This window comes from Talpa europaea (assembly GCF_964194135.1).
Source record: "Talpa europaea genome assembly, chromosome: 10".
Taxonomy (NCBI): Eukaryota; Metazoa; Chordata; class Mammalia; order Eulipotyphla; family Talpidae; genus Talpa; species Talpa europaea.
The window spans coordinates 24,392,800-24,418,620 of NC_140077.1; the positions used below are offsets into that span (position 1 = coordinate 24,392,800).

The window sequence follows — 25,821 nt, forward strand, 5'->3', positions numbered from 1 at the left end:
GAAATTAGGAAGATAACTGCTATTTTCATCTTTTTAAACTTTCCACCCAGCTCTCCATGTCATCATTTTAGTTTTATGAGTGGTCACATTCCAGAGTAATCATGTTGAGGGAAATGCTTGTTTGATTCCTTTTATAATTGTCAGTTTTTACAGGATTAAAAAAAAGCCACATGATCACGTTCAGCATCACTAAGTATTCTAGATGCAGTCATTCATTGGACACATTTGTTGAGCACCTACTATATGCCAGTCACTGTGGTAGGCGCTAGGGACAATGCGCAAAAGGCAGACAAAATCCTACCCTTATATGCCTTGCCAATTAGATGACCCTTGGGCATTAAATAAACCCACAAAACAGAGCTACACCCCTAAGATGACAGCTGCTGTGAAGAACAGAGTGTGTTGAAAGAATGACAGGGGATCTGACTTGGGTTGGAAATAGGGAAGCCTTTTCTGAGAAAGGTCATTTAGCGGAGACCTGAAGGCTGGGAAGTTTCTCAGGCAGAGGTTCCAGCAGGTGTGAAAGTCCTGAGGTCAGTGCAGTGAGTCGCATAATGAGGGCAGAGATAGGGGTATGGTCCTTAGAAACTTTATTGCTGATTTGGATTTGATCCTTTTTTTTTTTTAAAGATTTATTTATTTATGCATACAAGAGCTGGGGTATAGGCCAGAGATACAGGAGGTGAGAGGATTCACCAGAGACAGAGTGGGGAACAGAACAGGCAGACTGACTGAAATACACTGCTGAGGGGAGCAGCGGGCGAGGCAAGAGAGGTCTGCTGCACCATATGGGCTGTCCCTGGCCAGCCAGGGACCGACCTCGTGCTGCAGAGGTTGCGAACTGCTTCACAGTGTGGTGCTTAAACCCTTGCACCATCAGGGAAGCCCTGGATTTGATCCTTTAACGCTGTTAGGTTTGGTCATGATAAATGAGTTCAATCAGGCTGCTCTCCCTAGAGACAGGGTTTGCCAACCCACAACCATTGCCAGTTCTGAAAAAAATGGTCCTCAGGGCCCCTGTTGAAACAGAGGATTGTATTCTTTAGAAAAAGTGAAGTAGGCATACTGGCATACCAGATCAGTGTTCTCAGGGAGATGGGCAGAAAGTGAGAGGAATTGGGTTTGATTGCAGATACTAGGTGACTCAGAGGCTAACTCCCCAGTGTCTGAAAGGGGAGCAGCCTACGCTTCGCCATAGAAATATGCCTTTTCCCAGTGACTGGACAAGAAGGTCGGGTCCTTGGCCCAAGGGCTTTCCTTTTCTAAAAGCCAGATCTCTGGTAAACAGATGATGGGAAAGCCAGAAAGGAAGGTTAGAGGGTCAGGATCTCTGCACTAGTTTCCACATCCTGCTACATTCCAGGAGAGTTATATGTGATAAAGTCAGAGCATGTTTGAGCCCAAAGGAACCGCAAGGATTGAGTCATCCACCCCTTATCTCACAGGGTCCTGATGGGGGGATGGACAGGGACGGACGCATCACTCCAGCTATGGCAGGAGGGTCTGTGTGCTTTCATTTCATTTTGGCGAGGGTCAGTTGGAGGCTGTGTCTCCACCAGAGGCAGAGATGTGGGGCACACTCTTGAGCACTGCTTGGTGCCTTGAAGAGCCCCTTTACCCATGCTTCAGCTTATGGAGGCACTCGTGTTTTCGGGAGCTCTTCCTTTGCGGTCTCTCAGGAGTCAAGGGCCTTCTCCAAGGAGAGGCCAGACCCTTTGGTGCTGAGAGTCTGCCAGGCCGCTCTACACGCTATTCCTATAACTTGACAAATCTGACTCACCATTCTGCTCCTGGGCGACCTGCAGTTCCTATCAAGGGAGGTCTTTTAATGTCAAAGTCGTGGACTGACCAGGATGATAGTAATATCTTTGGTAGATCTTGGTTTAAGAAATACCTGATGGTAAAAAGCTACCTTGAGGTTAGGACTGTTACAAAAGGAGTCAGTACTTTGTCTATCTTGGAGCATCTGTAGTCACTTGAAAAACAGCTGTGCATCCGTGTGTGAGGCTGGAGATTCATTCAGTCCACATGTCATGTTCCGTGAGCAGAGGAACGGGCTACCCGGGGACTACAGTGCCCAAGCATTGCTCCCATCAGTGGGAGCTACTGGTTTAGAAACATCAGTCTGGGAAAGCCAGCTGCCTGCTGGGGGTCCCTGGTCATAGTCAACTTCTCTGGTGGCAGGAAATGAACCAACATAAACCCCAACTATCATATTTTATTTTATTTTTTTTAAGATTTATTTATACAAGCACTGGGTACAGTCAGAAGCATGGGAGGGTGAGAGGATTCACCAGAGCCAGAGCGGGGAACAGAACAGGCAGACTGATGAAGTACACTGCTGAGGGGAGCAGTGGGCGGCAGGAGAGGTCTGCGTGCCATGTGGGACCCTCACCTGGTAGCCGGGGATTGAACCGGCGCTGCAGAGGCTGCTGGCAGCTTCGCAACCCAGTGCTCAACTGCTGCACCACCGGGGAGGCCCAACTATCATATTTAAAATATTGTTAATTGCTTTTTTCAATTACAAAAGGAGTTCAAGTTCCTTCAAAAAAACAAAAACATTACAGAAACATGTAACTGTGAACAGTTTGGTGTGCCTTGCAATTTTTTTTTGTGCATGAAAAATACATGTTAAGATTTTTATAGAACTAGGATGTTACTGTACAGAATGTTTTCTAAGTGTGTTTTTAAAAATGTAACTGCTGAGTTACTTTAGGGAATCAAGAGGGTTAGTAGGAGGTCTGGTTCAGGGGTCCAGTCCTGGCTCTAGAATGTATAGTAACACATAATTGCATGACTAGTAACATCTAGTAATAGACCAGCTGGGTGGTCCTGGAAAGTCACAGATCTCTGTAAGTCTCAGATTCCTGGTCTCTAAAATGGAACTGATACTTGTCCTCCTTTCTCATAGGTTGTTGGAAGGATGCAACAAGATGTTACATAGAAAAGGACTGTGTAAACCCTACATATTATGTAAATATAAATGATAGTTATGGAAATGAATGACTTCAGCCCCCTCATATCTTTTTAAATGCTTTGTTCATCAGAAACACTTCACCCTGGGACTCTCCGGTGGCGCAGCGGTTGAGCGCTGGGTTGCGAAGCTGCCCGCGGCCTCTGCAGCGCCGGTTCGATCCCCGGCTGCTCCCCGGCCACCGGAGGAGGGTCCCACATGGCGCGCAGACCTCTCCTGCCGCCCGCTGCTCCCCTCAGCAGTGTACTTCGGTCCTTCTGCCTGCTCTGCTCCCCTCTCTGGCTCTGGTGAATTCTCTCACCCTCCCGCACTTCTGACTGTACCCAGTGCTTGTATAAATAAATAAATAAATCTTAAAAAAAAAAAAAGAAATACTTCACCCTGGGTAACTTGGTTTCCTTGAAGACAAATAATAACTAGTTTGCTCTCTCCTTTCTCCAGGTCACTCCTGGAAGCAAGGCTGCGATAGCTAATTTATGTATTGGAGATATAATCACAGCCATCGATGGGGAAAATGCCAGCAGTATGACTCACTTGGAAGCTCAGAACAAAATTAAGGGTTGTGGAGACAACATGACTCTCACAGTAACCAGGTAACACCTGTGGCAATGCTCATTCATTTCTTTTTTTTTTTTTTAAAAAGATTTATTTATTTATGCATACTAGAACTAGGGTGTAGGCCAGAGATGTGGGGAGCGAGAGGATTCACCAAAGACAGAGTGGGGAGCAGAACAGGTGGATGTACTGAAATATACTGCTGAGTGGAGCAGCAGGAGAGACAGGAGAGGTCTGCTGCACCATGTTTGTCAGCTCCCTGGCTGGGGATCGAACTTATACTGCAGTGGCTGGTGATATCTTGACAGCACTGAAACTTTAACCCTGCACCACCAGGGAGGTCCCTGCTCATTCATTTCTGATCCCCAGGAAGCCACTTGTGGGCAGGGGCTGCCTCATTGATCTCAGAATCCCAGCCCCTTGCCAGGTTCCCTGGGTCCTGTAGGCAGGCCAGACATCTGTGGAATTGGGAAATTTTCCTCATTTTCACAGAGCTCTTCATAGCACAGACATCTTTCTCTAAGATAAATGGCACTTTTGCTTGATGCAAAATAACTGACCAACATTTCTGGGAAGTAAAATCACTTACCTGCTGTCAGGTGAAAGGAAATTAAAAATTCTTCCTGGAAACCACAGAGAATCTCCTTAGGGTGCTGCTCCTGTTATACAAGGCTGAGCAGAGGGTGCTCTGCCAGACAAGTCCTATCACAAAGAAAGACTTCACGTTAGACTACACTGAGTGCAGCTTTAAGTGTCCTGGAATATAGGAGGACTGAGTTGAATGTTCTCAACAGGTTGCTGAGTGAGGAAAGCGAGTGGGGAGTTGTAATGGGATAGAATTCCTGTTCTTCTTTCATTTAGTCCTGGAAGGGGTTCTGCAGGGGCGTGATTCAGGAGCCATCTGATTCAACCTTTATGGCTCCCTATTTCCTGTTGGATCAAGTTCACATTTTTCATTCTGATCTTCATGAACCTGCCCTTGAATGTCTCAATCATCTTAGCTTTCACAATTCTTCATCATGAAGCTCTGTCCAGGTCCTCATTGTGAAATAGCTCTCTCTTCTACCTTCTGCCACAGGACTGGAGGGAGGGCCAACGAAGGGGCAGGATATCAAAATATTTTGTACATTTCAGACCTTCAGAGGAAGTACACAATCTTACTGTTACTTATTTTTTTTTTTTTATAGAGGCATGCTTTATTTATTTGTTTGCTGGTTTGTTTGTTTGTTTTTTTGTTCATACATGCACTGGGTACAGTCAGAAGCGCGGGAGGGTGAGAGAATTCACCAGAGCCAGAGAGGGGAGCAGAGCAGGCAGAAGGACCAAAGTACACTGCTGAGGGGAGCAGCGGGTGGCAGGAGAGGTCTGCGCGCCATGTGGGACCCTCCTCCGGTGGCCGGGGAGCAGCCGGGGATCGAACCGGTGCCGCAGAGGCCGCGGGCAGCTTCGCAACCCAGCGCTCAACTGCTGCGCCACCGGGGAGGCCCTTACTGTTACTTATTGACACTTATTGTGCTTATTGTCAAAAAACACATTTACCCCTCATTGTTGGCTCCTATTTTTGTCTCAGTCCAAATCCTCTCCCATAAGCCCTAGTCAAGAACAGGGCTTGACTTCATTCATTCATTCATTCATTCATCATTCATTTACAGATCAAGCAGGTACATTTCTGTGTATCTAGCACAGTGCCAGGTGATCTCTTAACATACAGATAAGTACAAATACTCTCTATGCATAAGAACAAAAAGTGAGACTAGATTTTGCTGGATGAGTAATGCAGGAAATCCTTTGCACATTTCAAAAGGGAAGCATCACTTTGCTATGGAACAGACAGGCTCTAGGAATCAGTGGTTATCTGCTCTGGATCAAGAGCACTGAGGGGAGAGAGGAGAAGCTTGTTCCATTCTGAGCAAGCCCAGCCCAGCGGGCAGTGTGGCTGGGTGTCAGGACACAGGGAGGAGGGTGAAGCTGGATGTCCCAGCAGCCTGGGCAACCCCTTGGGCTGAGCCTGGGCAGCCAGCTGGACCTGATCAGATTGATGTTTTCAAAAATCATGCTGGTGGCAAAACAGAGGGGAAGGCAGTGGCTGAGTGCTAGCGCAGAGGCTACTGGTCAGAGAAGAGGGCGTGTTACCCTACTCTGTTTTTGGTATATATTCCTTGTCTGGCATGAACGAAACAACAGCTTTGTCAATCTATTGCAGATCTGAACTTAAAGTCTGGTCTCCTTTGGTGACCGAAGAAGGGAAACGTCATCCATACAAGATGAATTTAGCCTCTGAACCCCAAGTGAGTACTTGCTCCCCATTGCACTCCTCTTGTCCCCCAATCTCATTTCTGCATTGACACAGCTCAGCATGTTCATGGTTTTTCCTGCCCTGGAAGCCCAGGAGAGCCCTCCCTGGACACTTGGAACCTGGCTCTCGTTCTACTCTTCCCGTAAGGGAACTGCAGGAGGAAAGGCTGGAAAACCCCGTGGCTGTGACACTGTGGCCTGGGCTGGAAGCTGGGGGCAGGAGGTGCTACAGGAAGAGGGCGGAAAACTTCCTGTCCACTTAGAGTGGCTGGACCCTGTCACATAAGGAGCTGACGCAGCTCATCATGATTTCAGATTCAGACAGGAATGAAAATCAGTGTGGGTCCCGAGGCGTAGAGGCTAGCGGAACTAAGGGGCAATTTAATTGTAATCTCTGCTTCTCTTCCTGGTATCTGTTTTCCATGAGCTTTCAGGTGGAAATCTCTAGTTTTGCCACAGTGAGACTTCTAGTGAGACCTTAATATTACTAAAATACAGTGGTGATTCATATTGAAAGATGTGGCAGGGCGTCAATGCCTAATTTGTTGGCCAAATAGAATTTTCTGTACTAAAATCCCATATTTGTAAATAAATGTCTGAATAGATTGTTTTCTCTTGTTCTTAATTGCATCTTCTGAATAATCTATAGTGAATGGTAGTCTTTTGAAATAGGAGGAAAGTTTAAGGAAGCATCGTTAGAACACTTATAAAATTACTGATATCTAATATGCTGCTTTTCAAGAGATACATGTATTGGAAAAATTAATAAATTATTAGTGAAAAGTTAATAAGTAAACTGATAATGGCATTTAAGTCTTCTTTTAGGGTTGGTTTATGATTATTACATGTTTAGCCCCAATTGAAGATTTGAGCTGTAATTTTTTTTCTGAATTTGGGGATACTTCTTAGTTTTTATGGTGAATTGAGATATAATTAAAAGAGAACATATAGCTATCTTCTATATATATAACAGAATCTTATAAAAGATTGAACTCCTTTGGATAAATTGATGTGGGTAAATCAGGTGGTTTACATATCACTCATATTTTCTCAAAAGGCTTCCAGTGAGATGTCAGAAATACAATCACTTTTTTTTCTAATTAATGTGATAAAAGTCATACTTTAAGAATCCTAAGAGTCATTTTGTATCGGCTGTTTCAAAATGACAGACATCTTATTCTAAGTAGTTCCTCTAAGAAAAGCTCATAAAATAACGTTCAGGCTACAAACAGGTAGTTGTAATTTAAAATATGCCACCCTTAATTCTAATTTCCCAGGGAGCTGTTAGCCACTTTATTAAATTTTTGATGATTAAGTTTTAATGTAAATTCTCATGTGTTATCGTAAAGAGTGATTTTTGTTTCATTTTGATCTATCTAAAATCCTAGTTAGCACTTATGTCTTATACTTGAATTTTCATCATAAACACATAACCTGTCTTAATATTCTGAAGGTAGTTCTCTTCAGATTGAAAGCTTTCTCTCATACTTTCACATCTAACTTGAGTAGTTTTTCTGTTGATGCCAGTAATTCTTTGTTCATATGAAAAATTTCCCCACCTCTCATTTTTCCTAAATCTTTCACTTCCAGTCATTCTAAAATAAAGGAATGAGTAAGAGCAGAGTTCATTTATAATTAAAAGATCTGTTAGTTCATGTCATGCCAACCAACACCCCAGCTTATCTGAGGTCAGTGTAGTTACACACCTAGTTTATATTTCCTCATTATTGAGTTTCCTTGGAGACTGATAAATACAAAGCCCAAACAATTACATCATCCCTTCCAACAGGCAGGCCCTGAATTAACCGCCTGACTTCTGGAAAGACCAGTTTTCACATGGGATTAGAGATATTCCTTTTATGTACAAAACAGATATATTCTTGGAAGGTTCTCTATAAATTGAAAATCAGAATGTCCTACTGACTTCCATTCTGATGGGAAAGGTGTTTCTGTGGAGAAGGGAACGCAGGCTGGTGGAATGTCTACAGTGTGCCAGGCACTGTACTTGGCACACTCATCTTTCATTCCAAGTGCTTGTGAAAGAGGGCTTTCTTTACATCCTGCTAAAGATGAGAAAATGGCTCCGAGAGGTATAACTCGCTCCCAAAGCTGAACAGGAAGTGATAGGGAAAAGTTAAGCCAAGATCAGAGAATAAGGGCTCTTGCCTAGTGCTCAGGATTCTGTGCTCTCCCAAGACGTGTTGTGGAGGGGGGTGGGGGGGGGACTCTGCAGCTGGGGTGTTCCCACAGTGGGCAGGCACCATCTGCAGGCCTGCTGCCGTTAGCGACTCCACATCATTTCTCGGAGTAGTTGTGCCATAAAATTTATTTAACCGTGTCTGTGGTTCCTGCTGAAGTTACTTTCTTAGCTCACCATACTTCCCCTTTTGCAAATTACCTGTGTGTTTACCTTTTCCCCCAATGTGGACAAAGTCAGCTCAGCATAATTTTTACATTAATATCTCTCTCTTCCAACTTTTTGAAGAGGAAGCCTATCTAAAGAGTGAAAAGGTAATCTCAGTCATAAAATTATTTTCATGTTATCTTTTATTTTAAATCAGTACACAGTGAATTAAGCTGTTATTTTTCATCATCATGTTTCCTAAGAAAGTAAAAGATTTGAAGGCTTATTTTTTAAAAATTTATTTATTTATGCATACAAGAGCTGGGGTACAGGCCAGAGATGCAGGGGGTGAGAGGCTCCACCAGAGGCAGAGTGGGGAACAGAACAGGCAGACTGACTGAAATACACTGCTGAGGGGAGCAGCGGGCGAGATAGGAGAGGTCTACTGCGCCATGTGGGTTGCTCCTTGGCCAGCTGGGGCTCGAACTTGTGCTGCAGAGGCTGTGGATTGCTTCATAGTGTGGTGCTTAACCCCTTGCACCACCAGGAAGGCCCAAGATTTGAAGGTTTAGTGAAAAAAATAGGAAAAGTAGTGAAAGACAGGATTTCTTTTGGGGATGGTTATTCTGAGTCTGGGTGTGATGAAAGAAAAGAGGATTCAGAAAGCCTTCTGGAGAACCCAGAAAATAGGGTACACCTTGAGGCTGGTGGGCTGCATAGAGCATGCAGGGCCCTGGGGCCCTTGGTTGGTCCATAGCACCCCTGGACTTTTCCCTGTGGAAAGCACCTTGCTAACTAAGCATCAGAAAAGCCATGATTATCAAAAAAGAAAAAAGAAAAAAGAAGAGTTAGTTGCTTTGAGTGTTTGTAAAGAAGCATGAAGATCAGCCATGATTTTGGGGTCTGGGGCGGGGGTGAGGGCACCTTCTTAAATTCCAGGAGAAGGGGAATGAACCTGGAGGAACTCACAGTTCTTTCAGCAGCTCCCCTGGGTCCTCTCTTCCGTTGCATCAGCCTAGTCTTTCTCCCCAAGAAACAACAGATTCTGAATTCCCTCAGGCCCAGCACCCGGCCCTGAGCTCTCTGCCTAGTCAGCAGCTGTTTGGCCAAGGACACCTCAGCCCTCTTATCTGACTTGTTTAGCCTGCTTCCTTCTGGGTCTCTGCTTTGCACACACCGAAGTGATTGCCTGTTCTCTCCCCAGTACCTTCATTCCTCAGAAAGGTTTCCTGAAAAAGGGTGTTTCAGCTCTGACTTGCATTCTGACAGCCCAGGGCCTCTAGGGGTGTCCTGATCAGGGGTATCCATCAGCATGGCCATTGGGCTTTCCTGGGCCTCCGGGGAGGATCAGAACCCACACATGTGTCCATCAACTCTTCCCTGCCCACTGCCCCGTGTCAGGTTGTCTGTCAGAGCCCCACAGGTAAGGCCTGGTGCTGGGCCACTGCCACTGCAGCTCAGGTGGGGCTCCCTCCTGCAGCTCAGCCTGCTCCATCCATCCAAGTGTGCGTGGGACACCCCCTGATCACTCCTCTGACCTTCCCTACAGGAGGTCCTGCACATAGGAAGCGCCCACAACCGGAGTGCCATGCCCTTCTCTGCCTCGTCGGCCTCCAGCTCTGCTCCCAGGGTCATCACACACCAGTACAACAACCCAGCTGGCCTCTACTCCTCAGAAAACATCTCCAACTTCAACAATGCCTTGGAGTCAAAGACTGCAGCTAGTGGGGAGGAGGCCAACGGCAGAGTGTAAGTCAGCCTTCTGCACTCTTCCAGGTCCGCCCCGGAAGAGGCTCTTCAGCCAGCCTGGGCCAGTCCAGGCAGGTGGTACAAGGTTCAGCCACTAGCCCAGGGAGAAAAATGTCTCCAATGACACATACTTTCTCCATTCAGCTACTCATTTCTAAAAAGGGGGTACTACCACCTGTCTTTTAGGGCTGTTGTAAAAAGAAGTCATATGTCTGGCGCTAATTCATGGATCATTCCTGGGGACCCATGCACTGTCCTGGTTTCTGTGGTCATCATCTTGTAAGAGATCCTGTGCCTTTCCTTCGAGCCCTGAGAAGCTTTTCTATATTTATAATTTCACCAGATCACCATCTGATCTGGTGAAATAGTATTTGCTTTGCCCCCCAAAGTGGTCCAGTGGCACTTGAGGCTTGAATGTGTGTTTGTATCTGGTGGCAGAATCAGGCTTGCCTGGGGGAGGGGAGGTGCTGCAGGTGCATGGGGTGCAGGGGCTTAAGGGGGTATATCTTGCTCAAGAGAGGGGAGGGCTGTCCCCTTCGGTTCCAGGTCACTTGACTACAGCTGCCTCTAAGTTTTTATCCAAAATATCTTCCAGAGCTTTCCTGCAGAGGAGCCCCAGTGTCTGTCCCATCCCAAATTCCTCAAAGATGAATTCTGAGACTGAGAATATCTCAGCCTGAGCCACAGAACTAGACTGAGGGTGGAGAGTCAGAGGTGGGGCCAGTACTCCATGGGTGGAAAGGGAATGGGCAGGATCACATGTTGCCACTTCAAGTGCCCCAAGGGTGGCAGGGAGGATTAGGGCCCAAAGGCTGAGCTGTGCATGCAGCAGAGGGGAGCAGAGGGGCATGACAGCTGGTATGTCCAGAGGGGGCTGCTCTTTGGCTCTGGTCATAAGACAAACAGGCCTTTTGCTGATAAATTTCATTCAGAGGGAAATCAGAAAGCTTTTATTTGAAATCGGATTTCAAAATGTTGGTGACTTTCAAATGTGTTGGAAAATACTATGTGGTCCAAACTTGGATGATCACTAATAATCACTCCTGCTTGGAATCCTCTGTTCTTATAGTAACTCTGAAGCCCATTTTGCTGTGCAGTTGTTCCCCATTTCATTTCTAACAAGAATCTGCCCAGCTCCCAAGGTGGTTTAATTGTAAACTAATTTTCAAATGCAGGTTAGGATTGCTTAAAACTCCAGAGACTCCAAACCACTAAATGTGTGCAAAGGGCCATCACGGGGCCCCTCTCCAGGGCTCCTTGACTGGCCCCTGTATTTAGTTCTCTTTCGTCAGGATACTGTTGGGCCCCCACTGCATTGGAGTTCCAGCACTGAGACGACCCTAATTTCCTTTTAAGTTTCTCAGTCAGTAGGGGAGACTTTTTGCTATGTGAATTTGGCTTGCAAAGAGGTAAGGGTCTCTGGCATTGATTGTGTTAATTAAGGCAAAGAGGCTACTAATGCTTCTTCTGCCCCCAAATTCTGGTTCCAGCAAGGTCTTGCTATGTTGAGAGGATGATGCATTTTGAGGTGACTGTGGGGGCACTTGGTGTACCTGAGGCTGCCATGAGGGGCCTCCTCAGTTCTCCTGGGAAGAGCTTTCTCTCAGATGGCAGAGTGAGGATCCGTGTGGTAGCAACACCAAGGACTGTGATCTGTGTTTTTTGCCGCTTTGGTGTCAGGGGAGGCTGTGAACGTGACCCTCTTTTACTGTCCCAGAGTGGAATGTTCCGTGATCTGGATTTAATAACCCAGGAAATGACACATCCTTAATTGAAAGAGCTGCTATGCATTGGGAGAAATATGCGCCTGGGAAGTATTTTTAGTATGGCCTTGGCTGTTATTCCTTCATTAATGTCTTCTTTCTTCTCTTGCGCTCCCAGCCTGTTCCCTCCCCTCAGTCTGAAACAATTAAATCTGAAAATGTCTGGTTGCTGTGCAAGCCTTTCTTGTAGGCCCTGTTCCCGCCTGTCATAGATTTTTTTTTTTTCGCTTCAGTGGCTTCTGTGTCTTTATCAAAAATCCCCTTCCAGATTTTCTCACCAGAGGGACCCTTGCTTCTGTTCCCTCCCAAACTCTTTGAGGATGAAGATGAATCCACAATCAGTGGAGATTCCATAGGAATTTTTTTTTCTATTTCTGAAAAAAATGTCATTGGGATTTTTTTAGGGGCTGCATTAAATCTGCACATCGCTTGAGTAGTACTGACATTTTAACAATATTAAATCTTCCAACCCACGGACATAGTGTCTTTCATTTAGTTCTTCTTTGATTCCTTTCACCCACGTCTTGTAGTTTTCAGTATGCAAGTGTTTCATCTCCTTGGTTAAGTTTATTCCTAAGTATTTTATTATTTTGATGCTACTGTAAATGGCCCATGGAATACCCACATTCTGTGCAGAGAAAGTGCCCGACAGGCTGTACTGCCTGTGATGGCTCTGCTTACTGGTCTGTTCCTAGAGAGACCCCCTGTGCATGCTCAGCAAGGGAAGATACTCCTGTGAGCCCGGCAGCCCCAGGGCACCTTGCCTGCCCAGTCAGCACAAGTCCCAAGTGCTCTCTCACTCCCACTGTTTAGTCTGTGAAATTTGCTGAGGTTCCAGAATTGGCTCACTTCATACTTTGCATCTGAGGTCATCACCGATTCCCTGGGGCTCACTCTGAGTTTCTTTGTCCCATGCACTTCAAAGCAGCCTGGTGTGTGTGGGCTGCCTGTCTTGTAGGATTTCCCAGAGCTGTGTCCCCATCAGACAAGGACACAGACGGCGGCACTGCCCCTTTTTAGTTAAACGGGGGAGTCAGGCGAGAGAGTACCATCTGCTGACTGGCTCTCAGCACACACACAGCCTAGTGGGGGGCCTCTGGGCCAGCTCAGCTTACATCACCTCAAACGATGCTCTATTCAACAAAAAGCTTTCACCTGCCCTCTGACAACTTCCACTGAGCTTCTGAGTTCCGGTCATTTTCTGTTAAGTCAGTGCTTGGATTTCATTACCTATGGGATGCTGCTTGGCACATTCCTAAGGGTGCCTGCTTCATAGGTAGAGGGGTCTGAGCTTGAATGCAACTGTGTGACACTGGGCACACCGTGTAACTCTTCCGAAACTCAGTCTCCTCATCTCCAGAGTGCAGATAATCCTGGATGGCTGGCTCGCCCCAGGGTGAGAGAAGGGGGTGGGATGCATAAAGCCCCAGCATGGTGCCTGGGCCCTGGTAGGTGCTCAGTAAATGCCGGTTGTTTCTGATTTCACTGTCTGCGAGGCACTCTGTACCCAACTCTGCCCAGTACTGGGGGCTCCGGAAGGATGGAAACATGTAGACAAATGTCATGGGAAGATTCTGCGATGACTTGCAGTAATCTTCTGTCTCCCCAGCTACCGCTTTGAACAGCTGGCCAGTTAGTCACCTTCCTGATGGAGAAGTGACCTCTTCATGGGACAGTCAGTTGAATTCCTCTCCCCAACATTGTCCCAAGATGCCGCCTCTTCAAAATGGTGCCCTCCCCCACCCCATGTATTCTGACACATTTCTCAGCAGGTGCAGTGCAGTAAAAAGGTCCATTGTTCTCTAGTCAGATGATGTCAGAGGGATTCTATTAACCCTGATTCATATGCAGCTGGACCAGAAGAAAACCTCTATCCTGAAGGTGGCTGCTTGACCTTCCAGCCAAACCAGCCTGCAGTCTGCAGGGAACAGTTCTGGAGCCTGGGTGTCCCTCCCTCCTTCCTGGTACCCAGAAATCTCCCAGGTTTCTTGTTACAGTTCCAACTTCGAACCCTTTGAAGACCAACACTTAAGACATGCTCTGGCCAGGCACCTAAGTCTAAGACAGTCACCTGAGTCTTCCTAGAATTGCATTTAGTGTGTATGTGAACACTGCAGTGAACAGTTGTGGTGTCTTGGACATACAGAGTTCTTGGGGGTCAGCCCACCTCCCTTAGCCCTGCCTATATAAAACCAGGCACTGAAACCTCCTCAGATCATTTTCCTGCTATGGCTTAACTTCCATCATTTGGGGAGAAGATTTCTTAAAATCAATTGCCCTTTCTATCTTGATATAGTTGTAGCTTCACATGACGTTATAGCCTCCTGCCCTCACCACAGCCAGTAACGTTGCTCCTTCGTCCCTCCTTCCTTCAATAACTTGGCAACAGCAGATCCCTGTGTTCCTTCCTGGCCTACCCCCAGTGGCACCTGAAGCCCAGATGAAGGATGCAGCCTTGCTGAGCTCCCTCAGCACGTCAATGAGGTCCCAGGGTAGATGGCCCATGGCAGAGGGACAGTTGTGGTCATGCTTGGTGTGAAGCCGTCCCTTGCTGGGATGTTCCTGGGAAGCAGGGCTCAGGGGCTTGGATCTTCTCAGTGGTAACATCTGAAAACTGTAGAGCAGCCTCAAAATCAGGACATTGCCGCCAAAGCAGTCAAGAGACAGGGTGCTTCCATCACCACAGGGGTTCTGCAGGTTGCCTCCTATTCCCACACCCCCCCCTTAACCCCTGGCAACCTACCAATCTGCTCTCCATTTCTAGAATTTTGTAATTTCAAGAATGTTATATTAATGGAATCATACAGTACGTAATATTTTTGGAATTGGCTTTTTTTACTCAGTATAATTCACTGGAGATTTGTTCAGTTTTTTTGTTTTTTGGTTTTGTTTTTGAAATGTACCAAATAATTCCTTGTGCTTTTCTGGTCTAAGGATTTATTTTTTTTCCATCTGGTGAAAAGACCACAGAGCATTAAATATTCCAGCTCAACTATTTTTAAGTGTAGAATACAATTGTGGTAAATACAGGCACATAGTTGTGCTTCAGATTTCTAGAAATTGTTCACCTTGCAAAACTGAAACGCCCTGCCTATTAAAAACAAGTCCCGGGGCCTCCCCTGGTGGCGCAGCCATTGAGCGCTGGGCTGCGAAGCTGCCCGCAGCGTCTGCAGCGCCGGTTCGATCCCCGGCTGCCAGCGAGGGTCCCACATGGCGCGCAGACCTCTCCTGCCGCCCGCTGCTCCCCTCAGCAGTGTATTAAAAAAAAAAAAAAAGTCCCTCGTTGCTCCTTGCCCCAGCTCCTTGCGACCACCATTCTGCCTTCTGCTTCTGAGAGTGACTCCTTCAGATACCTCATGTAAGTGGAATTATGCAACATTTGTCTTTTGGTGACTGGCTGGATTATTTTCCTTAGCGTAATGTCTACAAGGCTTATTTATGTGCACATGACAGGATTTCCTTGATTTTTCGAGGCTGATTGATATTCCGTGGCATGTGTATGCACTGTGTTTTCTTTATCTGCTGGCCATTTAGCTTGCTTTCCCCTGGGCTGTTGTGACTACTGCCGCAGTGAATGAGTGTGCAAAGCTCTCTCTGAGATCCTCATTCCAATTCTTTTGAGTCTGTACCCAGAAGTAGAATTACTGGTCATGTGGTAGTTTTATTTTCAGTTTGTTTAAGAAACCACCACACTGTTTTCCAGAGCAATTGCACCATTTTACATTCCCACCAGCAGCACAGAGGGTTCTATTTCTCCACCCTGGGCAACATATTGTTTTCTGTTTGTTTGTTTTGATAGTCGTCATCTTGTATGAGATGATATCTAATTGTGACCTTCATTAGCATTTCCCCGATGATCAGTAATGCTGAGCATCTTTTCATGTGGTTATAATCTATTTGTATATCATTTTTAAAAAGATTTTAGTTTTATTTATTTATGCATAGAAGAACAGGGGTGTAAGCCAGAGGTTGAGGGAGTGATTCACCAGAGTGGGGAGCAAAACAGGTGGATCTACTGAAATACACAGCAGAGGGGAGCAGCAGGTGAAACAGAAGAGGTCTGCTGTGCCATATGGGTTAGTGCCCTGGCTAGGGATCAAACTCATGCCACAGTGGCTAGTCATAGCTTGATAGTACTGAGACTTTAACCCCTGCACAGCCAAGGAGGCCCTGTATATTATTTTTGGAGAAAGGTCTGTTCAAGTTCCTTGCTCATTTTTAAAACTGGGTTGCTTTTTGCCCTTAAGTTGAGTTCTTTGCATATTCTAGATGTTAACCTCTTACTAAATATATGGTTTGCAAATAGCTTCTCCCATTCCAAAGATTGCCTTTCATTCCATCAATTGCTTATTTGCTGTGCAAAAATTTTTAAGATTGGTGTGTTCCTATTTGCTTATTTTTGCTTTTATTGCCACCACTTTAATGTCATATTCAAGATCATTGCCAAATCTGAGGTGGTGAAGCTTTTCCCTATGTGTTCTTGTAGGAGTTTTATAGTTTCAGGCCTTTAAATCTTTAATCTATTTTGAATTGACTTTTATGTATAGCATAACAGCCCAGTCTCATTATGGTGCGTGTTTGTTTAGTTCAGCTTCTTCAGTACCATTTGTTGAAGAGATTATCTTTTCCCCCATTGTTTATTCTTGGCTCCTTTGTCAAAGATCACTTGACTGTTTAGGTGTGGGTTTATTTCTGAGATCTCTATTCTATTCGTCTATATATCTGTCTTGATGCCAGTACCATACTGTTAATTACTGTAGCTTTGTAACATGTTTTCAAATCAGGAAGTGCAGTGTCTCCAAGTTTACTCTTTTTTTCTCAAGATTGCTTTGGCTTTACAGGTTCCTTTGAGATTCCGTATGAATTTTAGACTTTTTCCCCCCATGTCTACAAAAAGTGCCATTGGGATTACATTGAATCTGTAGATTTTTTTTGGGTAATATGGACAATTTTCAATCCATGAACAGATGTCTGTTTATGTCTTTAATTCCTTTTATCATGTCTTGTAGTTTTCAGGGTATATAGATCTTTCACCTCCTTGGTTAAGTTTATTCCTAACTATTTTATTATTCTGATGCTACTAATTTCCTGACTTCACATTACACTGTAAAGTGATAATGATAAAAAACAGTATGGTATTGGAACAAAAACAGACACACAGGTCAATGGAATAGAATTGAGAGTACAGAAATAAACCACCATGTATATGGACAGTTAGTGTTCAAGAATGAGTAAAGACCATACAATGAAGGAAGGAAACCTCTTCAACAAATGGCCCTGGGAAGCCTGGACAGCTGCAAGCAAGAAAAGAAACAAGATAATTAATTAACACCATATAAAATTAACTTGAAATGGATTAACAACTTGGATATAAAGCCTGAACCCATAAAGTATATTGGAGAAAATATAGGAAATCTACTCCTGGGCATCAACCAGAGAGACATCTTTGAATATTTAACCCCAGCCACAAGGGAAATGAAAGCAAGAAATAAATGGAACTACATCAGACTGAAAACCTTTGGTAAAGTGGGGAGGCAGATGGGTGGAGCCTTTTAAGAGAAGGGTCAGGGAGTCACTGAGGAGTGACATCTGTGCTGATGCCTGAGTTGGAGGGGTCGTTACAGGCAGAGTACGTGCAAAGGCTAGTCTAAGGCTGGAATGTTCTAGAAACGGTATGCAGGCTAGTCTGACTAGAGTGGAGTAAGCAAGAAACAATTGTTGATGTGTTCAAAGAAGGAAGCAAAGGCATATTTGTTGGAATCTTTCTACTTTTTATCATGAATATTTACTTCAGAAGACACAAATATTTAAGTATTTGTTAGTCAGATCAGAATACCCTGATCCATGTCAGGACACGTGACGCAGTGATTCTTGTGTTTAAAAGATCACCCTGGCCTCTGGCTGAAAAGATTGCCCTGAGGTAGAGGAGGCCGCCGAGGGGCCGCTGGAGGCCGGCACCAGGCTCTGTGATGGCATGGCTGGGAAACAAAGTGCAGGTGGGTGGTGAGAAGGGGCTTCAGGATGGGCTTTATGGGAAAAGCTCTCCCTCTCTTCACCTTCTTCCTTCCTCGAGAGGCAGCAAAGCCACTTGTCCCTGGAAAATGGACCATGGGGAAAAGCCCTCAAATCTCTCCCCATATTTTCCTGTTCTGGGGAACCCAGAACAAAAGTGGGAAGTCAAGGCCTGGATTGCCCAGTCCCTAGGCCTGAACTGAGGACTCTGCTCCCTTTCTCAGTTTACAAAGTAGCCGCACCTTTTATCTTGCCCGCCATCCCTGTGAACCAGGCAAAGCAGATGCTGTTTATTACCTGTGTGTTGTAGCTGAGACCAGAACTCCCTGCTGTGGGGGACACCAGTGTCCAGAGGTAGGAAGCACTTTGGTTCTATCAGGAGTAAATAATGTAATTTCTGCTCTGATAGGAAGACATGCGGCCTGTTCTGAGGGCACCTAGCTTAGATCTTAGTGTTCAGGTTGTGGTTGATCCCTCTCCCTCTCTAAACTTTCTCTGGACATAATATTATTGATGTAATTTAAAAAGAAAGAATTCCTGAAACAGAGCTATTGGGGGTGCTATAGCAGGTCCAACAGAGGACAGATCACTGTCTGTGGGTTCTCACCTGCTCCCACAATTGCAGGATCACTCAGGCTCAGGAAATAACAATGAGGTTTATGTTACAAACAGGAAAGAGTTCCTAAGGCCACAGGTGGCCGGCTGTCTCACCTAGAAGGCCCAAAAGGCTGCTCGTCCAAGATGGTGCCGTCCTGTCAACAAGGGCCAGGATCCAACTCATTGTAGCTGGGGGCGCTCACAGGCAGGTCTGCTCAGATGACGCCACAGCAGCCGTCTGAAGCTGGGATGGATGGTGCCGGATGATCAGGAACGGTTAAGAGCTCTCAGAGGTGACCTGGACACAGCTGGTCACTAGCATTACCGCTTTTTGTGAGTTGTTGGTCCATATCAACAACAAATGGCTCTTTGAGATACTAGGCCCAGGGCCTTGGGTGCTTCTTTCAGGCAGTGTCAGAGGCAGGTGTGTTGGGCTCTGTCTCTGCAAAGCTCTTTGGCTGCTCTTCTTCAGAGGTCAGCAGCTGGAGCCGCCTTCTGTGGGGGTCAGGAGAGTCCTTCTGTGAGAGAATCCGAGTATCTGAGCACCTCAGGCATCCCAAGCTGGCTCCTGCTCTGCCTTATTTTTCTTCCGGGTCTTCCACCTACAAATCTGATAGACCATTCACCTGTCAGCCCATAGCTCACATCTGACCTGTCTATTCTGCAATGAAGGCACCAAACCCATGGGGCCCTCTACTGCCTGCAGCTGAAGGGACCCACAGCACTGGAGCTGGCCCAGTGGGCCTCATGCTCCTCCCTGCCCCGCCCCGAACCAGGGCTGCATGCTCTGGGGCTATCTGGTAGAGGAACCACTGCCACCCGCCAGCACTGCTGGCCTCTGCCTGTAGCCTGAGCCACTGGTGGGCGGTAAAATGCCCACCACCGCTGCCACTTGCACTGCCTGTGAGCAGTGCTCTGGGGCCAAGCTCCATAGCTCAAAAGTGGGGGTCTCTGGTTTCACTCCTACCCCATGGGATGAGGCCAAAAAAGTAATTGAATTAATGAAACTGGAAAATTAGTGCATTGAAGCAGCAGGCAGCTGCCAGTACAGACACCTCACAATACTGGCAGGTCTGTGGCAGAGTTAAGAGAGGGCTTTATCCATTGGGATAATTTCTACTCACTCTTTGATGCAGAGGTGTCTTGGCTTAGAAGGGGGTGTCTCGTGAATTTTTCTAACTTCTGACATTCCTAATCAATCTATATTCTTTACAGTTTAGAACATCCTCAACCTACAAGTGGACTCGTCATTGACAAAGAATCTGAAGTTTACAAAATGCTGCAGGAGAAGCAGGAGTTAAATGAGCCCCCGAAACAGTCCACTTCATTCCTGGTTTTGCAGGAAATCTTGGAGTCGGAGGAGAAAGGTAATGAGCTGTGTGTGGTGGGGGGCCCTTGTTCCAGGCGGGGTGAGGACTGGTGGTTGCTAAGATGCAGCTCCAACTCCGAGTAGGCAGGAAGAGCCCCTGTGTTTTGCAAGTCATGACTTTTAAATGCTAAAAACTCTTCCAAAAAATGAGAGCGAAACAGCTGTCGAGTGGTTTCCTGCCCTGTGGTCAGTGGGAGCTGAGGTCGGTGAGTGTCACTGGTGTGGGTTCTGTCTGTCCTGAGCTATTTATTTGCTTGGTGCCCACATCCCACTGGTGTTTGGCAAGTGTGAGCAGGTGAAGGCCACGGGCAATGAAGGAGCAGGAGGGCAGTGAAGCAGCAGCTCGGTGAGAGCAGCCGCAGCTGCACTTGGGGGCCAGGCATTTGTTCCCACTCTAGGGGTAGAAGGCTCCTCCCGGTGACCTAAGGCAAGCCTCTGAAACTTCCTTCTCAGACCTGTTCTTTCGTTTGTCAATCAGGGATAAAAATCTTTTCCCCTAAAATTGTCAAGAGGAGCAAGCACGTCATCAATTGCGAAAACACCCTTTGCATGATTGGCGCAGAGTAGGTGCTTCACCACGGTCACCATATTTGAAAGCTCATCAAGAGGCCCTAGGCCCAGCAAGCTTGTCCGTGGTGTGAGCTGTGATGTCCGAGGCCCCCTGAGCCACCCTGTAGCTGTCAGGAGTTAGTCCTTGCCTTGTAGACATCACATCCTGTGTATTTACTGGGAGCGCTTTCAAATGGCTAGCAGTAAAGCTGTCTTAACTGTAGGAGAGGTGTTTGACAGATGGCGTGTTGAAGAAAGCATGCCTTTTCCTCGTTCTCACAAAGGTCACCTGGGAGCAGCAGCCCTCAGCTAGCCCACCTCTTCTGGCAAACTCAGGATCAGCCTAGCTACCCGTGATTTTTCTGGGGAGTTTTTGCTGCCTCTCCACCTTTCCCTCTCCTCCCCTCCCCTGCCTGCCTGTGAGGAGTTGGTGCTCCTGGCAGGGACACATGCTTCCGCCCAGCTTCCCAGGGACTAACGTGTTTTCTCAGGGCAGCCAGTAAGGATCAGAGCCGAGCACCCTCTGTGAGACTGACCTCTCCTCAAGGCCCCCAGCTGCAGATTTGGGGTCCTTCCTGAACTGGAAGTTCCTGACTGAACACACCCAGTGCCCCAGCTTGCTCCCCATTTGTGTGGATTCTTTAGAGAAAGTAGTAGCTTTACAAGTATATGAAATTAGGACAAGTGTTCTATTATACTAACAGGGCATTGTTCTGCCAACAATTTCCACCTGGGCTTGGATTACCTGTGCAGGTTGGAAGTAATAAGCCATACTGTGTTTATTTGCCCCAACTGACAGGATTTGAAGGTCAACTCTTGAAGGTGACAGTTTAGTCAAGACATGAGAAATCACTTATTCTACATTAAGTGGGTTCAAAACAAAAAAATTAAGGAAAAGTTAGTCTACCCCAGGCTACACTAGGACGCAGGCAGAGCTCATTCGATCAAATCCCCTCATGGCATGGACCTGAGACCCAGGGTTACTAAGCTCCTCCAGGTCCCTTCCACCCTGTGCTCCATCTAGCAAGCCTATGGCTTCCATTCCAAGGTTACCACATGGTCCAAGTTGGCAACCAGTGCTCCAGCCACCTCGCCTACTTCCAGACACCACAGCAGGAAAAAGGGGGAAAGAAATGGAGTTAAATGAGCCAGTCTTCAATTTCCCAGAAGTCCCATACTGTTATCAATTTACATTCAGTGACCAAAGTTTAGTCACACAACCACATCTAGTTGCAAGAGTGTAGTTTCCCTTCCTCCCAAGTTGATGTCTTCTTGACCCAAAGAAAATCAAGATTTTACTACAAAAACCAAGGAGACATATAAAATCTAGAAGGTCCCTTATCTCTTAAGATGCATTATATTTTCACTGAATGAAATAGCATGAACACCAAACCTTCACCATATACTGAAGGCTCTCAGAGGTGGGAACCCAAATACCTGTTTTTACTTGAGATGAAATGATCATGGCACTGCCTTGGCACTCAGTGACAGTGCTCGATGATGGTGACCGTCATTCAGGAAGGTTCCTGTGGCAGAACTGCATAGTGGAAAGAGCACTGCACCCAAGATCTGCCCTGACCTACAGTGAGATCTCCAGCAAGTTGCTCTTCTCTCTAGGAGCTAGCTTCTGCTTGTGTCCGGGCTAATCACGGTGAACTAATAGGTGGTTTATAGCTGGTGTAAAACCTCAGGCGGTGGGGGGCCCCCCGGGTGGCGCGGTGGGCTGAGCGCACCGTGATGCCGTCCACAGTCCTCCACCACACCGGTTCGATTCCCAGCCGGCCTGGGAGAAGACCACCCCGGGCCAGCCGGACCCCCAGCCCGACATCCACAGGAGCAGACCCACAACGGTGCTGGCTCGGCCACCCCCATTTTCCCCCAACAATCTCCCCCCCCCCGCCCGCCCGGCCACCCCGCCCTGCAGTCCCCCATGCCCGATCTGGGCCACCACCTGATCCGGGCTCATCAACAGCGAACTAATAGGTGCCTTAAAGGCCCAAGGGGCAGAGGGCCCCTGCCGTGGTGCCATGGGCTGAGCACAGCAGCGAAGGCCCACAGTCCTCAACCACACCGGTTCGATTCCCGGCCTGCCAGAGAGCCCTCCACAGGCGGCTCGATTCCTGGCCAGCCAGGGAGACCGCTGCCACCTCCAGCAGTCCTCAGTCCCTGCCCCCCCAAAAGCCTTTGATCCAGGGAGATAGCACGGCAGACCTCGCCTGCTGCCCCCCAAAGCAGCTTTCGGGTTGCTCTGCTTCTTGCTGTCCCTGGTGAATTCTCTTACCCTCCCATGCCCCTGGCCTATATCCCAGTGCTTGTATAAATCAGTCAATCATAAAAAAATAGAGATGTAGTGTTCTGGCAATATATATGTATGCATATATAGATGTGTAGATATGTGTATGGATATGAATATGTGTACATAAATATAGTATTTCTGGAGAGAAAATGGAAGATGTATTCCTGTGCTTTGAATAGAAGCCAGAAGAGACTAAGAAAAGCTCCACAGCCCAAATCCTAAAGATAAAATAAAATACTTAGGGAAAGTCTTTGTCCCAGGTGTACTGTCAGTAAGGCCTGGCAGGAGGTCTGGCTGATTGCAGGGTTAGGTGATAAGTCTCCATTGGTCTACTCATTTTGGATGAAATCCAGCCCCTGGACGAGGAGAAAGGTACTGCCTTCCTTAAAACTTCATCTTTCTCTGAATCAAATTCCAGCTTGGCTGGGAAAAGGAAATGTTAAAAAGCTTGTCATGAAATATATATAACATAAAAGTTACCATCTTAACCATTTAAGTCTCCTCTTTAGTGAGATGAAGACATTCACATCATTCTATAACCATCTCCAGAACTGTTCCTCACACAAAATAAACTCTGTACCCATTAAGCACCAAGTCCTCATTTGCCCCAACTCCCCAGCCCCTGGCAGCCACTATTCTACTTTGTGTCAATGGATCGGAACACTTCAGGTAGTTCATTTGAATGGACTCATACACTATTTTCCTCCTTTAGCCGGTAATTTCACTTAGCATAATGTCTTCAGCTTCATCCCTGTTGTAGCAGTAGAGTCAGAATTTTCTTTTTTCAAACTAAATGAGTGTAAATGAAATATTTACATAAATATAAATAAGTTATACTTAAATACAACACCTTGTTTATCTGTCTGTCCATCGGAGGAGGCTCTTAATGAGTGGAGACTTGGTGGGAGACATCATGGACTGAGAATATGGTGGGATGAGACAGTCCAAGAGAAGAAAGCTGGAGACTGGCCCAGGAAATAGAGAGGTTCCTTTTGGCTGGTCCTTGGTTTCCAGGAGAGTCCCCGGATGGTGCAGTGGTTCCATACACAATGTGGAGCCATGGAAGGTCAAGCCTAAATTGATAGAAGAAAGCCATGCTGAAATCTCACTTTTTTCCAGAAAGTTTTGAGATGTAGGGTCACTAGAAGAAATTTGGAAAATTCTGTCGTTGTCTTGGGTCTGAAGGAACCTAATTTTTTCAATTAAAATTTTACTTTCAAAGAGAAAAATATGACATGAGTAGTTATTTTAAAATAGTTTAAGTGTGTTTTTTTGTATTGCAGTTACATTAGTTTACAACTCTGTATATACTAGTGTTTTTACTGCAAGCCACTTGAGGGGAGAGGGAAATTTCATTGAATGTGTAGTGTTGGGATTGAGAGGAAAAGTGGTCCAGCAGGTGGCGCTGCAGGACTGCACAAGTTTCCACTCTCAGCACACACTCCTGACCTCTGCCCACTTTTCACCTTGGGCACAAAATAAAAGGGGACACACAAAAGTCAATAATCAACACAAAAATGTTAATGCAATATTTTTCAAAAAATCAAAATTGAGCCTCCCTGGTGGTGTAAAGGGCTAACTAAGCTCAGCACTATGAAGCTATTCACGGCCAGGGAGGTGATACTTGGTGCAGCAGACCTCTCCTGTCTCACCCACTGCTCCCCTCAGCAGTGTGTTTCAGTGTGTCTGCCTATTCTACTCCCCACTTTGTCCCTGAAAAATCTTCAACCCCCCCACATCTCACTAGCACCCCAGCTTTTTATATGCATAAATAAAAATCTTAAAAAAATCAAAATTAATGCAAATCCTGGGGCCTCCCTGGTGGCACAGGGGTTAAAGACACACCACTATGAAGCTGTCACCAGCCCTACAACATGAGTTCAATCCCCGGCCAGGGAGCCACCCACATGGTGCATCAGAAGACCTCTCCTGTCTCTCCTGCTGCTCCCCTGAGCAGTGAATTTCAGTCAGTCTGCCTGTTCTCCCCACTCTGTCTCTGGTGAATTCTCTCACCCTCCCCCCACACCTCTGGCCTACACCCCAGTTTTTTTTTTTTTTTTAAAGATTTATACAAGAACCGGGGTACAGTCCAGATGCACAGGAGGGTGAGAGGATTCACCAGAGACAGAGTGGGGAACAGAACAGGCAGACTGATGAAATACACTGCTGAGGGGAGCGGCAGGCGAGACAGGAGAAGTCTGCTTGCCATGTGGGACCCTCGCTGGCCGGCCAGGATCGAACCGGCACTGCAGAGGCTGCGGACAGCTTCACAGCATGGTGCTCAACCGCCTGCACCACCAGGGGAAGCCCACCCCAGTTGTATGCATAAATATATAGATTTTTTAAAAATTACTTCAGGGCCTCCCCTGGTGGCTCAGTGGTTGAGCGCTGGGCTGCGAGACTGCCTGCAGCCTCTGCAGCACTGGTTCATTCCCCGGCCACCGGCGAGGGTCCCACAAAAAACAAAAACAAATTACTGCAAATTCTGCAATGAACAAAGTTGGGGGTATGTTCAAATTGGGCAGAGAGGTTTGGCAGATGCAGGAGGGGTACCCTGGGCCCAAGGAATACCAAAGACCAGCGCGGATTCACCTAATGGCCTGAGGTGGGAGCAGCACCAAGCTCTTCCATCTGTATGTAGGCTCACAACTGGAAACAGTGGAAACCCTGGCGACCCCCAATCTCTGCCCTTTCTGACCTGTTGTCAGATGGACTTCTGTGCTCATCAGGTTCCCAGCCCCGAGGGGGGACCCTGTGCCACAGACGCCCAGACTGAGAACTTCAAAAATCCCAGGCCACTTGGAAATCATCCCTGTCTGTTCTCCACAAGGCAGCAAGCATCCAGTCTTGCCCTCCCCTTGTCTTAGCCATGGGCTGCAGGACATAGGTATTTCCTGCTCCTATACTCAGGCCTGTGCATTTAGTGAGCTGTTATTTGCTATAGGTTCTGTGGAGAATTGAACCCTGTCTTATACACAGGGTTCTGGTACTCAAATTATTTGTAGTCCAGATGGAGAGATGTGTAAATAATTGACAAACAGCAATACTGTTTGGTGACATCACAGTAAAAAAATAATGTGGAAACACAGACAAATACATAATAAATACAGCAATACTGAAGCAGAGCTAGAGGGGTGCTGTGGTCTCAAAGGGACAGTGCCCCCTAGAGGACAGGTTACCATCTGTGGGTTCTCACCTGCATGCACAATTGCAAGATCGCGGAGGCTCAGGGAACATTAACAATGGGGTTTACTTAAACAATGGAAACAAGGAGTTTTCAAGACCACAGTGTCTGGCTAGCTCACCCTGGAGGGTCCA

General features: G+C 46.6%; 1 protein-coding gene across 1 annotated transcript in view; it reads left to right on the forward strand.

Annotated features, from left to right (window-relative positions):
* Positions 1–25,821, forward strand: part of PDLIM1 (PDZ and LIM domain 1) — a gene marked incomplete at both ends in the record, with an annotated part of 42,547 nt that overhangs the window by 14,686 nt on the left and 2,040 nt on the right. Inside the window, 4 exons of the mRNA XM_084246100.1 lie at positions 3,416–3,567; positions 5,733–5,817; positions 9,718–9,917; positions 19,505–19,656. Coding sequence (XP_084102226.1) covers positions 3,416–3,567; positions 5,733–5,817; positions 9,718–9,917; positions 19,505–19,656 — 589 coding nt within the window. The remainder of the gene's footprint in view (positions 1–3,415; positions 3,568–5,732; positions 5,818–9,717; positions 9,918–19,504; positions 19,657–25,821) is intronic.